Consider the following 18931-nt stretch of genomic DNA (forward strand, 5'->3'; position numbering starts at 1 on the left):
GGTCATTCCCTGTGACGGAGAATAGTTGTTAAGTATGTGGCTATTACAACTTAAATAGGGCAATGATCCTTGTTTTACCTAACGCTGCAATGATCTGTCTCAAAGTGTATTGATTTGTTGTTTTTCTTTTATAGAACACAAAGGAGCTTAATTGCTCCTCACTATGCCCTATAATGGCATTTATGTACATTTGGTATGCAACCATCAGTGGTATCAAAAAACTCAAAATAATCACTTTTCATTTTTCAGCCTGACTTGCCATTAGGCTGGTTAAATTCAATTACCAGTGTCATTTAGGATAATATACATGAATACAGGAACACAGCTAATGACAGGATCTGGTAGAGAATTACATGTTTGGTAATATGATGTTTTTGAGTAGTTGGATAGTGCTGATGACAGATCATTTTTATTTCAGGTACAATCTAACACATAAGCCCATTTTTTATTGGGCTACAGTTCTGCATTCCACAGTAGGTTATAAATGTCATGTTCCAGGTAAAATGGCATTTGCTGAACTTGACAATGTTGTTTATATAACCTTATATTGCTGCAGGTAGTTGCAAAATAATGACTTTGGCTCAAACTCTGCAGACACTTTACCTTATTAGCGTTCAATAGCTGCACATTACAACCAGCGTCCTGAGAAATTCTGGGTCTAAAATTATCTACCGAACATGGGATATTTTTATTATTATTATTTTTAATTGCTTTCCCCACAAAGCCGCACCCAATTCACACTAGCGTAGACTAGGGACACTGCAGCATTAAGTATGAAAACAGCCTACTTTCTTATCAGTTGAATGCTTTAAAAAAAAAACGTGACATAGTTTTATTGATTTTATATGTACTGCAAAATATGCAATGCATCAAGGACTTGTAATTATTATGTGTGTGAACCACAAGCAGCCAGTATTATTTAGGTATTACAATGTAGGTGATATTGGAAAGGCAGAATTCAAAGAAAGCTTTCTTGCTGTGCAAGTGCTGTAAGAGCTGAGCTACACTGTGCCTCTGGTTTCAAACCCTAGTCTGTATTTTAACTTTCCAAATATAGTATTGAATTGTATATTGTGGTTTCTGGGAGAGATAAAATAAACATGCTAAAGACAAGCAATTAAAAAAAAAAAAAAAAAAAAAAAGTATTGAATGAGTATTTCTATTACTTGATCCAACACGACCAACAGAAAACCAGTATTGGCCACTGCTGGAAAATATAACAAGCCCTATGATTTACATTTTTGTGCCGCTGTCCTTAAAGAAGTGGTAAGTGATGTTTTTTGGTTATTTTAAGAAGTTTTATTTTTAAATAATTGCGCCCAGTTATCATAGCTTTTATTTTCTGGCACTTTTTTTTTAAAAAGCAGCTAAATAAACAGTGGTGCATAATTTAAAATGTAATCCCAGTGTAGTTCTTCAAAAGCCAAAAGCAAGACATACAAATAAATACAATTTAAAGCAGAACCCAAGTGCAATATCAGGCAAACTAAGCAGTGATTAGTGTGGGTTACTTTGGTTTGGGATCAATAATACGGATTTACCAAACCTATTTGTGAAATGAATACTCTAGAGTGAGTCTCTGTGTCTTGAGAGTATTTGGTAATAATAAGTTGCTTCAGGGTCCAGTTTTCCACTAGGTCCCATAGTTTACGCCGTGCCAGCTGTATTGAAACATGGCTTATCTTTGTTACAACAGAACACTATGATAAGAAATGGGGAAATAAAGCACAGCCTCCTGATCTTTGCCTTTCACCCATAACACTGAGGTTTAAATCCTGCCAAGGTCATAGTGCAGAAAGACAGCCCCTCTCCGGCAGCTGCCCTGGGTTTAGGCCATGTACAGTACAGTATGTTCTGGTGTCCTCGACCCCGGTCCAAGCATCCGCAACATAAGACCAGCTGGAGCATATACTGTGCCGTCTCATCTTGGAGAGGACAAAACAAGGGAGAGTGAGAAAGGAACGACGGGGAGTCTGTGTACCGACTGGGGGAGAGCGGCATCCTCCTACATGTATTTTCCTCTAACTTTGACCGCATTCCATTCTTAGTCTTAGGGAAACTGACATCCTGCACCAAAATAGGTCTTTAAACTCCACAGCACAAGTGTTTTTGAGTTCTTCTCTTTCTAGGGTAGAGTGCATCGACCCAGACCAGGGCTGTTCTTACCTCTTCAGAATGTGCCTGTCTTTCTAACCTCAAAGCCCTACTCAAGAGGTTCCTTTGGATACAAAGAACTGCCTCATTGTTACGAATCAGTAATTCACAAACCTGACTGTGGCCATGTTGAAGGTATATACTGAGTATACTTTATAAGGTCTGTTCCTAATTCATTGTCAGATATAGAAATAATTAGGGGCTACTGAACAGTACATTTGCTATTGTATAATGTTTACCGCTGCACTACCAGTACTATAAAAATAAGTAAAATGTCTGCTCTTTATGAAGGAACTTTGGTTTGCCATTTGTTGCCAGAGTTTGTTGATCTTTGAATTTTTTTCTATTCATAAAAAAAAGCTATCCATGTCAACGCTGATGCGAGCATGTATCGTCAGCAATTAAGGATATTTTATTATTATTATTATTATTATTATTATTATTATTATTATTATTATTATTATTATAGTGCTTCTTAGCAAATACAATTTAGTGCTTTGTCGTGTTATTCGGTAATGTTGTTTATAGAATTCACTACCTGCAGCCTTTCTTTTGGTGTTTTTTAAAATGGTCAAATAAATATGACATACTTTTTACATAACAATTTTTAATTGCATATTTTAGTGCTAGACTGAGTTTGCCTGGAAATAGTGGCACCATAATAGTACCAAATTCACATTCTGATTGTTGCTCACAAAATATTTACCATCAAGGCAGATGTTCAGTGGATAATTCATTGCAAAGTCATTGGAAGGAGGCATTTACCATTATTTAATTTAACAGACAGCAGGCCTTGATTTTGAAAAGGTATTGAGGAATTTAGGTTGGGAAGTAGTTGCTAAACTGAATAATTGAGTGTTTTTTTTATGCTCTCGGATTGAGTTTGACATCAGATAAAACCTACTGTTTTTGGAATTCACTCCTAACTCCATGAACGGTACCAGTTTTCCAATATGTAATTGTTTATTTTATAAACCAAAAAAATAAATAAATGTAACTTTGAATGATATAAGGTTTATTGCTAGACTATGTCTCTGGGCAAACTGTCATAAACACAAGTCTGCCGTTAAGGCAGAAGAGCTACACTATTATTTTCCATACATGGTCCTTTATAAAAAAAAATGGTACAATTGCCAAGAAAGTGACTTTTTGATTAAAATGCCCAACAAAATATTGCTTTGTTTATCCCTAGTTAGGTTACAGTCAAATCAGTTCTGCATGGCCTTATGTTTAAACACAGCAGTTGACTCAGTATTTGACATGTATCTGGCTGGGTGAAAAGCTTTATTCTGTAGTGTGCTAGAGCCCTGCCTTTATGAACTCCCTTTGTGTAAAGTAGGGTAATGCTAGAAAACAAGTGACCCTGAACAACAGAGAGTATGATCTGGATCTTGCCATGAACAGAGCAGTATAAATTCTGAAAAACATCTCGCTTTGACTTGGCTTGGCAAATCCCAATAGGATCCTGGTGGAGAGTAAGAACAATATGAAACAAACCAAGAAATACCTCCCATAGTGAAATGTATAAACGGTTTCAATATGTTTATTACATTGTGAAATATTGGTATAAATACCCGGATTATAGGATTTCTGAGGATCTGTGCATGTAATTAAGAATGTGGAAAAATACAATAAAGCAGTTTCCACACAATTTGTTTTGTTAAAAGAAGAATAAAGAGCAAATTGACCACAGCTGTCACACGTACCTATAATGTATCACCCTCTAAGATGATATATTTCCCAAATTAAGCTTATATGACTTATCTGAACAGAATGGCCCACTGTATGGTACTTCTTTTAACTATACTATACAGCTTGCTAGACTTCCTGCTTGCCTTAACCCTCTACTTTACAGTATACATTTTGGAGGCTTAATATTTTCCTGCAATTTATCCTACAGGAAATGGGAATCCTGATTTTAAAGATAAGGTCTTAATTTTTTTAGACAGGGAGGCATGGGGTGGTGAATGATATAAACAGGAACTGCTGCTTGAAGTGGAAATTGTGTATGGTTTGCAATGCAGCTACTTTGGCACTCAGTGGTATGGTATGTTGAGTTTCTGTTGCCTCGGGAATTCTGTAATATAGGGAGCACTTCATTTGTAATTCAAGGATTCTCCACGGATGGACTCCTGTGAAGGATACCCACAATCCCCTAGTGTACAGGTGTCAAGGCAAATGAGAATTGATAGTTATCACTGTTGGTTGTCCATGAGTTCTGCACGTAAGAGGTTGTTTTTTTTTTTTAATGAAATGTGCTGCTCAGTCATGTGATAGTTAATTGGAAGTGCATTGAACAAACATGCCATTCATGATTCATAATTTGCCTCAAGAGGAAACGCGCACCATGTTAGGGAAAAATTATCATGTGGTTGTGTTATGTGTTTCAAAAAGGTGATGAGTCTTTTTAAAACAATATCAAATAATGACCAATACAGTACTTTCAATTCCACAATGTGTAGAGATTTGTTTGTTGTCAAAGAGAAATTAAACCAGTTACACTTTATATATAAAGTATATATTAGATCTGTACAAGCATACTTTTGAGAAATGTCTGCTAATTGAGAATAATGTACCTCCTTGTTAGAGTGTAAGCGAACCTTTTGATATGATATGTTTTGTAAATCAATTTGTCAAAGCATCCCTTGTTGTACAAATGAAATGCAAATACTTTGGGATGGAAATGTTCTACATATGTTGGCATTGGATAATATGAAATGTACGCTACCTAGCATACTGATTTGACAATTCTATTAAGTTCTGTCCACCAGAGGATTAATATCTTAAATGGTCTTGTAGTAATATGAAATAGCCATATACAATTCAATTAAACAAACATTTCAACCATAACTTCACATACCGCATTGAAGTTTACAAAAAAAAATAAAAATCTGAAGACCGACAAATAACTAGAAAGGAGTTGTCGCGGCACTTCATTTAGGGTTGACACTATAACATTAAATATTGAATGCAAGACTAATAAGAATCTATTGAATTATTCCTAGGGTTTTATTGATATTTAAAATGCTATTCTTTAACCATAAAGATAAATGGAGTGTGCTAAATCATTGACTTTGCAATTTGAAGTAATTCATTGTAATGTTTTGTACGAGTGTATTTCCCCCTGCTCTTTCTGCAGCCTCTGGTAATTTGTCTGTTGTTTCATTCTTTCATAGCAGTTGTATAATAATTTGTTTATCAAGGGACTGAGAAATGCATACATGGGTGGAGTAAGCTGGATATCTACAGCAGGAAGTATGTGAAACCTGGTTAGATATTGGCACAATTCTATTCTGACAGTGACCCTGATTAACTGACAGTCACCCTTCAATTATCACTTTAGGCAGCCCTATAAAACAGCCCACTCTTCACAGACTTTTACTCCAAGACATGGTATCTTCTATTTGTTTTTGTATTTTTTCAAATGCCATTTTATAATAACACTTTCATTATCCAAACTTCAGTCTTGCTCCCCAGTACTGATCAGGTCTCACAAATTGGCACACGTTGTTTTTTCTGAATCATTCAGTTCAAGATCAAGCAAATTATTGCTTAGCCAGGGTTAAAAAAAATATATATCTGTGCTAGTTTGCCATTAAATTAACTTAATGGGCAACAAAGTGTGGTGATATAGTAGTGTGGTGTTGGTTGAAAGAAAAAAACAAAAAAACAAAAAAAAAATGAGGCATTTCTTTAACCATATGAGCAACATATTTTACAGGATTCCTCAATACAATTCATTTTACACATCACTGTAGGGAGTCTTACAAACCTGTTTTTTTTTCAGAAAGTTATTCTGTTTCCACTGAAAATGGAGGGAAATCAGACTCTGTGGCAAATCTGCAGCCACATACTTCACTATGTTCCATACCAACAAGTTCCCCAGGCCCCAAACGTTCAGGGAACACACTGAAGAAATGGCTGACGAGTCCAGTGCGCAGACTCAGCAGTGGCAAAGCTGACAGCACCGTCAAGAAGATACCCAGCAAGCATAAAAAGAGAGATGTCAGGAAGAGCTTCGACTTGGGGTCGCCCAAACCTGGAGAAAATGAGAGCGCACCTCAAGATGACAGTGCAGACGAGGTACTTGTGTTGCTTTTATTCTCCTTTAGTGAGCGTCTACAAGGCTATGGAGAGGTTCCATGTTGGGTATTATACACCACCATTGCTATACATTCAGTGTTCAGGATACATTGAGACCCCAGCTCGAATATTTTTTTTTGTTCTGAATGTCTGGCATAGAGACAGGTTAATGCTTATGTTAAAATTCAGCTTGTGTTATGTGTTACTACACGTTTCATTTTAAATTGTTAATTATACTATTGCAAGGCTTTGCATAACAGCATTTATGTGAATTCAAATACCTGTAGTTTTTGGCATGGGTTGCCAAATAGTAATTACCATTGCCTAATCATTTACATGAATCATAAGAGATGAATTTGATAGTTGACATTTTTTTTATGTATGTGTTTTTTTGGTAAAAGCTGAGGTCTTATATTAGTGATTTTTTACCAGCAGCGGACATCAAGGGCTGTTTAGTGTGGCAGGACAACGTAATAAAACAATAATGAATAAAAACACTGAGGTCAGGCTAGGCATTTGCCTTCACTGACTAACACAGAGAAACACAGATTTAACACGCAGGCTACACTCACTAAAACTCCCTCTCCCAGACAAAGGATTTATCCTTCCCTAGATACATGCGGCCACTCCCCAATTAGCATCAGTTACCTAACTGGGGAATGATCACACCTGTGATTCCTGGCAGGGACAAATTTAACCCCATCCTTGCCATCCTTAGATTCCCACACACCCACTATTTACAGCAGCAGGACTTCTGTCCTGCCAAAAGCTGGTAGCCACACCTATAGGCATGCTAGACAGGGATCCTGCGATGCAAGCTGTCAAACATTACACCTTGTTCCCCTTGTCAGCTATTCATATGCTCTACTATACATTGTCCTTGGCATATATGTGAACTGGTCAAGTGATTTTTGAGTTTGCAAATACTACCAAAACTTATTTGTAAAACACCTGAGGATTTTGTGATAAGAATTCACCTGTTTAGTGAATTGTACAATCCCATCTTAAAAATAATTCTGAATATTATTCCTATTTACTTTTGTATTATTATTTTTTGGTTCATTCCATTGAAGAACACAATGTCCAAGCGTGTTATTTGAATTTTAGTGAACTTACCTTCTTGAATAAAATTTGGATTCAGTAACTGTGAAAGACACAAATAAGCGATTGTTAGAATGTAATCATACTCATTTCCTGTTTCTATTGCCCCAGCAGTTGTTGTATTTATCCATCTTTGTGTTTCCGGACGACATTGGGGAATATGAAAATATACAGGGATGGAAATAAGACTCCTATTGCATAGCAATTTCACCCATTCCAGATTTTACAAGGAGCCTGATGAGCCTAGTGAAACATGAAGCCATGGAAGGCTACAATACAGTTCCTTAAGACTGAGATTAACTTAAAGAAGTAGAATGTTAATGCAGATTTAATTTTGTTTGACTTTATTTATAAGAATCTTTAGGGGTGCAATAATTCTGACACCTATCTTTTTGAGAAAATAATTTTATTACTAAAAAACTTTTAATAAAAAACTTTTTCTCTGAGCAATTGTATTAGAATAAAGGAATATGGTTTTCCCATATATTTGAGCATAAAATATAGCTCATTACCTGTGTTGTTTATTTTATATATATGTGAGACTGACTTCTGTATACTGTAGGATTTATGCATTCTGTACAATATGTAGTTATTGCAGGACTAAATGGATGTGGAATCTCCATGAAACTAAATGGTTCCACTTAACTACTCTATAATCTCTCTTTTCAACTGTAAAAAAAAAAAAAAAAAAAAAAACACAGACTACAGATTCAGTGTGTTTCTGGGCTTCAATTGTCATAACTTAGGACTGCTCGAGTTTCCATGTGGCACTGTCTGTACTGTAGAACTTACAAAGAGCCACTGTGAAGCAAGGCACTGCTAAACCCCTGAGACAGGCAGCTGATTAGGTCATTGCAATGGGTTTCATTAACTGGTTTTAACATTTGTTACAGAAGGGGAGGAGAGATGGTAATTTATCCAAGTCCTCTTCTGGAATGCAAAGTGGAGGAGAAGAGGAACCCGATGAAGAATCCCATCCCCCACTTCCTCCACCAATGAAAATCATAGAGAACGACCCTCAGGAGGAGATGGTATGTCGCCACTCTGACCATGCACATTACATTACGCTTTCTGTGGTTCATTCTGTAAGAAAATGAAAAAAAAGGTCTGATTTAAAACCCTCCATGGGTTAATAATGAGGTTTAGACTTTTCAAGGAAGAAATGTTTAGTTTCGATAGACCTTAGTCACATTCCATCTACAGTGTCATTCAACACAAGTTCATAATCAGTCTCCACCTGTCGCTTCTTTCCAATGTGTACCACATGCTGCTAACAAGTGAGTTTGCTGCTTAGTTTGTCTCTGCTGTCAGTCCTTAGCAGTATTAACCATACACACTTGTTAATCCTGTGTTCTCTTGTGTTTTTATATATTCTAATCTGGTTTCAGCAAGCAGTCTCCCGCCAGAAGCCTTAATAATGCACAGCTACATTGTTGTTTTTATTCATTATTAGAGATGCAATACATTTATTAAAATAACTTAAAACGTATGCCCTATTTATAAAGTACTCAACAAGTTCGTGAAGCTGAATGTGTAGTAGGCATTCAGTTTCAGTTGTTAGTGTGACGAAATGACCATGTTGCAATGCTTTCTGAAAGGCTTACTAAAAAGCTATGTCTACTTGAATCCTGTCTTCAGTGTTGTATGGCCATCCAATTAAGAAATAAGAAACAAGGTTCCAGCATGATACCGTGTATCATGAGGGATCGAAGTATGTGAATTATAAATGAAAGATTAAAAGATTATTCTCTTATTTTTTTTTTTGAGTAATTAACCTTGTGCTCATTTTACTCTTCTCTGTGGATTCTCCATTCTTCAGCTTGCAACACCTTAATAAAAATGTCATCCACACATCTTGAACAAGTGCAGTTGGGTAAACACTGACTTTATCACAAACAAAAATATAAAACTTCAAAACTATGGACAGAATATTATCAGATATGACATAATACACTGCTGCAAGAGCATTTAAAATGATTCTTAAAGTACAGCAGGAATTCAAAAGGTCCTGTTTTGTGTATGAACAGTATAGAAAAAATTAACTCTAGCAGGCATCAAACAAGTTTATTGTGACTAAATTAGTAAGTCTTTCCAAAGCTTTGCAACTAATTGAAAGAGACATCCCCAAATAAAGTTAAACCGAGTATAATAATATTTTCTAGGTCTCTGGACTTTTGGTTGTGCTGATTGGCTAACCAAAGCTCCATGACAATCTGGATCTATGACAACAAAAAACTGTGAAACTGTTTGCACTCTCAGATCATATTGGCAAGATCTTTTGCTTCTCTAAGCTTTGTGTGAGTAATTGGCTTCCGATAAGGGAAAATCATGAAAAGAAATATTAACAGTAGCTGTTGGTTTTATATCAGTAATGTTATGTCTGCTGACATTTTGTGAAGTTTATAACCTATGGCCAAAATAATATTTCCTTCTGTTTCTTACCACTCCAACAGGCAGCAATTACATGTGCTATTCCTTACAAGCCTTCCGCTAACTCTAACCCCCTTCGCTGAACTCTGATCTAATCACTGCTTGTGTTTCTTTTTCCCTATCCCTCTTTCCATCCTGCTAATTTGTCGCTCCTTTATCAAACTGTGCCGTGCAGTCTTCCTCATTGCTTACTGCTCGTCAGTGCTCTGCTGATGTCCCCAGTGCTGCGGACCTTGTCAGTGCAATAGAAAAATTGGTCAAAAGTAAGCTGGTAAGTGTGGTGCTTAAACAGTGGGGATAGAATAGAAGGTAACGAGGTCTGGTTTCAAATTGTAATGAAGCGTGAATTAGGTTTATTGATATAAATTTACCTTAAGCCTTTTTGTTTATTCGAGGGCATGTCTAAGGCTTCCATGCATCACGTTTTAAAAGAACAATATTCTGTTCTGTTACAGTATTCTAATTTCCTCTACACTCAAACCAAGCATGGTTAGGACAAAAACCACATTGGTAGTATCAAAACAAAGATTTTCATAGTGTGTATTAGGGATTTATATCCTAAGTCTGAAGAATAGTTACTGTTATAGTCCTCTGTTGTAATTTTTGCATACAACGTGATAGGAGGATGTTTAGGTACGGTGGATAACATTTGTGTAGCTTGGTGCATGGTGCTGACTTATGAAATACAGTATTACGGTCATGAGGGCATTTATGCGAAGCTGTGTGGTCTGTTTCTCTTCATTCATCATACAACATTATTGCTAATGTGTTTAAATGTGCTCCCTTTCTTACAGTTCACACATAATAAATGTTTGGTATATCCATATATACATGTCATCATGAATAACTGTTTTAAATTCCAGCTGAGTTGTTTAAGATTATCAACATGGAGCAGTTCAAACAAATTGGGTCTTATCTGTGTTTTTCCAGACTTCAACTTGATGTGTACTGAACAATTTTATATACAGTTTATATTTATATTTCAAATGCTGATCATGTTCTCCACTCAATACACTGGCAGTTGTTAGTCATTTTCTAAACTGCTCTTTGTCAGCTTTTTTTTTTTTTTTTCCAGAAAGGGAAAACGCACCAGATAAAGTTACTAAACCATTAATAATACACTGCTCAGACATTTAACTTTCAAGTTGCTTCTTATTTGTTTTGGAATTGGAATTGTTTTTATTTTCCCATTCAGACATAGTGTGCTAAAAGTAAAATGTGGTAAAAACAAGCTCCTGAGAAGCTAAATACCATGAATATTAAAACTAGTGTGTGTGGTGTTTTTTTATTATTATTATTTGTTAACTGCAAATTCATGCCAGCATGAACGGAGACCTCCTTCAGCTATGCAGATGCTTTGATAGTTACCAGGTAGATAGTGAACAAACTGTGATCGGATATATTTTAAAAAGTACAGTATCCCAACTGGAGATTTGAACATGGACATTTTTTTTGTTTTGTTTTCTCATTTCACAAAATAATAATAAACTACAGAACAAATATACCCCAGTGATTCTTGCTAATAATTTTGATAATGTGATCGTACCAAATTATAAATGCATTTGATCCACATTAAAACTACTTTTAAGTCACTCCTTAGTAACCATGGTATACCCCCCCACCTCCCCCCATTCTGCAGCCGTATCCATATCCAGATCCAGATCCAGAGGCGCGGCAACCCACATCACAGCCAAGAAACCCAGAGATGGAGCAGAAAGCCAAAGCTTTACGAGGAAGAATGTAAGTTAAAGCTCGTCTATCACTTTTGCCAGATAGGAGAAGCTGGTATTGTAACAGCAAAGTTATTGTAGTGAAACCAGTGTTCACTGGCATCGTTTTATATGTAATGTGAGAAGAAGGTGCCTTTTTAAGTTCTGTTCTGTTCACTATTCAGCATGACGTGTGGGAAAACATTTGGCTTTAACCTGTTTTTGCATAAATAAAACAGTTTGGTCATAATTAGATGCTTTTATTCTTGGTTCTTTGTTTGTTTTGGTTATTTGCTGATTACTTGCGAAAAGTCTATGAGGTGGAGTATGTCATATCAATTTTATGATAGTCCAACACGATGTTGGCTTTCAGCAAAAAATAAACTTTCTTGCTCAGTAACTATTCACAATACCTTCATTGTTTGTTATTTCACGTAACAGTGGAGTGGCGAGTAGCAAATTGCAAGTTTTGTAGTTCTCCATATTCAGTGCTATTTCTGGATTAATAAAAGTCTTTGTTTCAAAATCTGAGAGGCACCACTTTTTGTAGCTCCTTTTAAGCAATATACAGGCTATATATTAGAAACATGATGAGGGTCAGTTGAGAAGCATTCTATAGGTGCTGAAGAATTTGTATTTTAAACAGACTTCTAAGCTGTTTGAATACAGAGCCAATATCAGTAAACCTGTAAAATATATGCATTTGTTAAATTGTTTACAATATTACATATACAGTATATGAATATAGTTGTATGCCCAAGACCAATAGTTATTTCTTGCACTACACTAGATCTGCTGTTTTAGAGTGGATTATTTCTCCTAGAAGCCTTTACAATGTTGAAAGAGTTAACACGTCAATAATCATAAACATAAATATGATAATAATTTTAATCAAGTTACCTAATTTAAATATGTTTGTGTTTCATTCATACCTACAGCACTTAATCATGTAATATACCAATTCAACCAGGAATGGAACAGCACATCCAGTTGATTACTCCAATGTCTCTTTTTGATCTTTTTGATCTTGGTTTTGTTTTATTTTATTTTAGGTTTGTACTTAATGAGTTGATACAAACAGAGAAAGACTATGTCAAAGACCTGGGCATCGTAGTGGAGGTAAGTTGGGTTTTTTTAAGAATAACATTGGCAATGTATGGGAATATGTGAACAGTGTCCATTTTATTTCTGAAAAGCAACTTTGTGGTTTAAAGACTCAAAAGCACCATTAGACATAACATTCAGATCAAATGAACATCAACAATTGTTGGAGTCAATCCTTTGTTATATATTTTGTTAGCCCTGAGGGAGCATCCTTGGGTCTCTTTGCCTTGTATAACGTGCTACATACTTGCCTTTTGTGGATAATTTTACCAATACTTTTTCTGTTTGATTCTAAATTAGTTTTATTTCTTTTTTTAACATCTATTTTTACACTATATCCGGTACAGCTGATACTGAACTTTTGATACTGGCACATCAGATGTGAGGCACCATCAAATGGCTGCTTGTTGTTTGTTTTTTCAAACAGGGTTTTATGAAGACCATTGATGAAAAGGGCTTCCCTGAAGATGTGAAAGGAAAAGACAAAATTGTTTTTGGAAACATTCATCAAATTTATGACTGGCACAAAGAGTAGGTTTTTGCCATCAACCTTTATTTGACATAACAATTCATTGTACATTAAACACTTAATACGATAATACGTGCCATACAATCGGACATTCTATTAATAAGCTACATGTTACCTGAACTACCCTGTAAAAAGGTATTATCGTACATAGCACATATCAAAACATCACATAGGTTAAGTATGTCATAGTTATTTAAATGCATGTACATGATATTTATAAAATGCACCATTTCGATCCATTGTTACCACACCGCAGCTGAGTTATAAATTGATAATCTGCTTGCAGTTTTTTCCTGGGTGAACTGGAAAAATGCCTTCAGGACCATGATCGACTGGCTGAGCTGTTCATAAAGCATGTAAGTTTCTTAAAGCAGGCTTTTGCACATTCTGTGAATTTTCACTAGACCTAGCAAAACGGAATTTACATAAGCCTGAATGTTAATTTAATATAAAAGTAATCCTTATATTTACAGGCAGGTGTCACCTCACCATGCAGTTTAGGGTTGCTTGGCAGGATCTTTCAAACATAATGTCAACATTCACTTGACTGCTATATGAATTAAATACTAGCATGTTTATAGGGTGTTGTTGCTGACCAATTGTGGTTACCGCTAATGTGTTGCATTATGTGTAGTCTAATCGATTTGAAGTAGGTCAGTTATTAAACCTGCCTGCATCTGTTTTGTTACAGGAGAGGAGATTGCATATGTATGTGGTGTATTGCCAAAACAAACCCAGATCAGAGTGTGTGGTAGCTGAATATGATGCCTACTTTGAGGTAAGCTATTTTTTTTTTTTGCTGTTATACTTGAAGAGTGCATTGTGTTTAAGAATACATTTTTACCTCTACTTGCATAAAAATGTGATCACGCTTTTAAATGTAGCATTATGAATAGACAGATCTTTTACTACATGCCAATCCAGTACATCGGGAATGCTAATTTAAGACGTATAATATTTCTATTACAAAAACAAATAGTTTTAGGCTTGTGTTACTAATGTTATAAAAAAAATATATATATATTTTCTTTTTAATTGCATAGGAAGTAAAGCAAGACATAAACCAGAGGCTCACAATCAGTGACTTTCTTATAAAACCAATCCAGAGAATAACAAAGTATCAGCTGCTTCTCAAGGTAAGAGCATTTTCATATATATATTTCATGATTATAGTTTTAATAGCAGCTATACTATATGGAAACAAAATTTGAATCACATTATAATCTTATGTGCTATTTATTAGATCAAACACATAGTAGGTCAGGCACGCTACACTTAATATTCTGTGCAAAAAATGTAAAAATTCTGTATTCTTTGGTTCAGGACTTCCTAAGGTTTACTGAGAAGGCTGGAATAGACTGTCTGGATATAGAGGTATGTAATTTGATTTTTTTTTTAATCTATCATCTCAGACTACTCCCTGGTTTAATAATAATAATAATAATTCTTCTTCTTCTTCTTCTTCTTCTTCTTCTTCTTCTTCTTATTTTAATAAATGCATCAAAATAATGTGTTCTGCAACTATCAGAGGCATGTTTAGTCACCTAATAAAACTCATGTATTTAACTTAATTATAGCACAATAGAACTGCAAGTTATCAGTTGTAATTGAGTCTATGAAATGTATCCTTGTAGCTTAGTCCCCAACATGCAAATCTATGTAGCCACTTCCTTGCAATAATGGAACAGACTAACCCCCTTGATAGCGCTGACACTTACTATTACCTGTACTGTATTCTGTTTTACCAGAAAGCCGTTAACTTAATGTGCCTCGTTCCTAAACGTTGCAATGATATGATGAATCTCGGACGTCTGCAAGGCTTTGAGGTAATGAATTGACAAGACAGTCCGCTCTTTATGTTTTTCAAGTAACTGAAAGGACTATAAATGTTGCATTACCCTAGCCCTTGAATTTCATTAAGTTTCTTATTTCTTGAATGCTATTAAGATAAGATCCATACATTCTAGTCAAGGTGAGATAAGGTGATTTGTATCTGTGATAATGAAATCTGCACCAGAGACAGGGATTTAATCCTGTCTGGGGTGCTCTGACAAATTTACCACCTGGTGCTAATGGGCTGGCCACAGTTGCTCCTGATTCCTTTCATTTGCTCCCCCTAACTTTGATGAACCAACCTTTTATTAATAGCAATTAGAGTATATTTCTTTTTTTTTTACTTGTAACAGAAAAGCAGATTTTTGTTCTTTTTTTTTTTCTAGGGCAAGCTAACTGCGCAAGGTAAGCTGCTGCAGCAGGACACTTTCTACGTGGCGGAGCAGGACTCTGGAGTACTGTCCCGCAGCAAGGAACGCAGGGTCTTTCTCTTTGAACAGATTGTCATCTTCAGTGAGCTCCTCAGGAAAGGCTCCTCAATCCCAGGCTACCAGTTTAAGAAAAGTATTAAGGTAAATTGTAGAAGTACTGTAGCACCCATATTATCCAGGCTAAATGCAATCTGATTAACGCTGTTATTTGATCAACCTCCTATATTTTCTTCTGTAACACACAAAATAGGTACAGAAATCTGTTAACACAGTGTTATTATTACATACAATATCATACTTACTAAGCAATATTAAACATCACATGACAAACAAATTCACATAAAAAAATCCGCCATGGAGTATGTTTTGCAAATTATCAACATAAAGCAACTCATGTCTCCACACTTAGCGACTAAAGTTCAATGGAAAATGTACAAAATGATTTGGTCCTTCTGCGTTCATCCATAATAGGCAAATACCTGTATCCATTAAGCGCAGCACACTGTATCCATATAAGCATTTGTTTTATCCTATGTAGATGAGTTACCTGAGTATGGATGAGAATATTGACAATGATCCCTGCAAGTTTGCTCTGTATTGCCGAGGTTCTTCAGAGCGGGTTACACTCCAGGCTGCCAATCCAGACATTAAGCAGGCCTGGGTTTATGATATCAGCCAAGTTCTGGACACCCAGAGGGATTTCCTGAATGGTATGTAGCATACAGATACTATCCTTGTCTTCAGGATTGTTAATTCAAATAAAATATGCTGTGTCTTTGTTTAACCTTTACTTTTGTCCAGTTCACTTGTTATAGAAGTTTACACACATGTTTTACCTGTTAGGTAAAGGCCAAAGGCAAAAATAGCAATATAGCAATGAGGCAACTATGTAGGTAATGAAGGCTTTGGGCTCATTTATCAACGAAGAAAGGAGCTAATGGGTAATTCTGTGGGCTATCCTGAGTTTTTGAAAGGTAGTTATAGGCATATGACCCCTTTTCTAAACTTGTTTTGCTGGAAAGTAGTTTATGTAGTTATGTGTAAAAAAAATGATGTCTTTGTAATGTTATTGGTTTCTCATTGCAGCCTTGCAGTCTCCGATAGAGTATCAAAAAAAAGAAACATGTGCCCATTCATTAACGAAATCCCAGCCCAGCTGTAGGATATCCCAGTCGAATAACCATCCCCATTCCTCAACCCCAGTCGGACCTGAAAAACCTCCAAAATCCAGCCGGAACCCATCACTACCACCTTTAAAGATATCTACCTCTAATGGCAGCCCCGGCTATGACCACCATACATATAAAGACAGGAATGAACAGGGAAAGGTCAGTCATTTAAAACAAGTCATCTTGAAAATAAAAGAAATAGACTGATATCCAGGACCACTTTTTAAAAGAACTATCTGGGGAAAAGGGGTTTGGTTAAATGAATATAAATTACAATGGTATACAGAAGTTACTGTTTTAGACCATCCAAATTAACGTTGCCCCATATCCACACCATTTATTATGAACGTTTTCCCAAAACACATTTTTCCACAGCTTGAAAATCTACTAAATTGGGCAAAAATGATCCAATTCTGTAACATACGTAACATTTTGTTATTATTTGTCTAATTTTTACAGAATGATATAGCTGGATGTAATGGGGCCTCATCTACTATGATGGTGACCCAAGACTACAACGCACTGAAAGAGAATGAGATATGTGTCATTCAGGGCGAGATGGTGCATATCCTCGCCATCAACCAGCAAAATATGTTCCTGGTGTACCGGCCTGCAAATAATATTTCCCCAGCTGCTGAAGGCTGGGTTCCAGGCTATATCCTGGGTCCCATGAATAAAACCTTCACAGAAAATGCTGAAGGAAGCATCAAGTAAGTGACACTTGGCTTCCCTGGGAGCACTGTATGGATTTTAGAGGAATTGAAAAAGATGATGGAGTTCCCCTACTGCTTTTACCCACAATCCATTGGAACAAACTTTTAAATGCTGGATTAAAGGCAGGGGAAGTCTTGTTTGACAGCTCTTTTTTGTTTATTTGTAAAATAATATATAAATAAATACATGGACTTTTAAGACAGTCACAGCTTGTTTCATGTTAACAAATCTTACAAGAACGTGGAACTGACTGGACGGTTTTTATTTCTGTTTTAAGTTTTGAATGTTTTGCTTCATTTAAACATTTGGCAACAATGCCTTATGTTGGACTGAGGCCTGACTTTCCAAAATGAGAGTTGTTTTATGTTGTCTATGGCAATTTGTTTGTACAGCTTTTTTTATTATTTTATTTCCTTTTTTTCATGATTTTAAATATGTTGTCAGTATACTGTAAAAATATATTTTGTTTTTGTTTGCCAAGACTCTTTTCCGTACATTCCTGTATAAAGTATTTTGCACTATTTAAGAAACCCATATTAATGAAGTCAGGTTGTGCAATATAATGATAGTCACAATGTTCATCATTGTACCTGTAATGTAACTAAGAATTTAAATGTAGTATTTTAAATATGTAAAATACATTTTCAACTTGAGCATGATTTAATGAGGCAAAATACATTTAACTTGTTTTGCTTACTAAACCTTCAAAAGTGATATTTAACAGCTGTGGTTAATAGTACACATACAGAGCATTAGGCTTCCAAATTACAAAGTTGGGTCTTTTTAATGTTAGAAACTTAGAATGTTAATAATGTTTAAAGCATCAAAATCAGTTTCAGCCGTTATCAGACAATATTGATTAAGTTTGTGAACCTATAGTTGTTTAAAAAGTGATGCAGTTTTTATTTCATAATCTTCAACGGTTTGCTTTTTAGGATTTATTTAGCAGGTGTAACACTTTCTCTAATTCCCCAAGCAAGTTAAAATATATTAATACAATACATCATTATTGTGGCTGATCATTACGTACTGATTTACACCAAACCCTAAATGATGAACCATTTCCTGAATTGTAGACTACATTAAATCTGGACATTTCTTCCTCTTTGAAAATGTTTTGTTGTATGTTACTTTTTATAAAGCGTACCCCTTTTGTGAACTAGCACATAGAAAATGGATTAGTGGATTACCAATGGGCTGGAATATGTGATAAAAACTTTTTTTTCTTTCCATTTAGATTTGTAGTGTTGCGGTATTAACATGAACACATTCAAATGGATGAATAGTTAATAACCTCGCAGACAAAAATCTTCATTCGCAAGATGGAAAGATCTACCCAATTTGCAACCACTAGTAAAAAGAATATATATGTGTTTTAAAACTATGGTCACAGGAGAGCATCTACCTTCGTCAAATTGTGTTGTTATAACAAAGTTATACAGTGCCTGCAGCACCATGCTTTTTTTTTTTTTTTTTTTTTCTCCAAGAGTTACATTTACAGTTTTCCCTTCCTTTGTAATTTTGTGGCCTGGCTATGATGTTTAGCTTTTTTTTTAAAGCTTTCACTACCAGCTAAAGCTTTTTATTTTAAAGAAATATGGATGATGTCCTGTACCCACCCTCTCCTCAAAGCCTGTGACCCCTAATTTTACTGGTGCATTTTTTGGTATAACA

General features: G+C 35.5%; 1 protein-coding gene across 11 annotated transcripts in view; it reads left to right on the forward strand.

The window, feature by feature from the left end:
• LOC117408998 (kalirin) overlaps positions 1–18931 on the forward strand; it is a 170697-nt gene that overhangs the window by 139742 nt on the left and 12024 nt on the right. For 7 of the 11 annotated variants that reach the window (XM_034014497.3, XM_059032346.1, XM_059032344.1 and 4 more), the window contains 15 exons: positions 5942–6237; positions 8232–8369; positions 9944–10039; positions 11408–11508; positions 12530–12596; positions 13009–13112; positions 13397–13466; positions 13802–13888; positions 14154–14246; positions 14434–14484; positions 14859–14936; positions 15330–15515; positions 15913–16084; positions 16461–16702; positions 17003–17253. In XM_034014497.3, the coding sequence (XP_033870388.3) occupies positions 5942–6237; positions 8232–8369; positions 9944–10039; positions 11408–11508; positions 12530–12596; positions 13009–13112; positions 13397–13466; positions 13802–13888; positions 14154–14246; positions 14434–14484; positions 14859–14936; positions 15330–15515; positions 15913–16084; positions 16461–16702; positions 17003–17253 (2032 nt within the window). The other 4 variants (XM_034014520.3, XM_059032343.1, XM_034014505.3 and 1 more) reach the window with 4 other exon arrangements.

Source organism: Acipenser ruthenus, chromosome 10, assembly GCF_902713425.1.
Source record: "Acipenser ruthenus chromosome 10, fAciRut3.2 maternal haplotype, whole genome shotgun sequence".
In the NCBI taxonomy this organism is placed as follows: Eukaryota; Metazoa; Chordata; class Actinopteri; order Acipenseriformes; family Acipenseridae; genus Acipenser; species Acipenser ruthenus.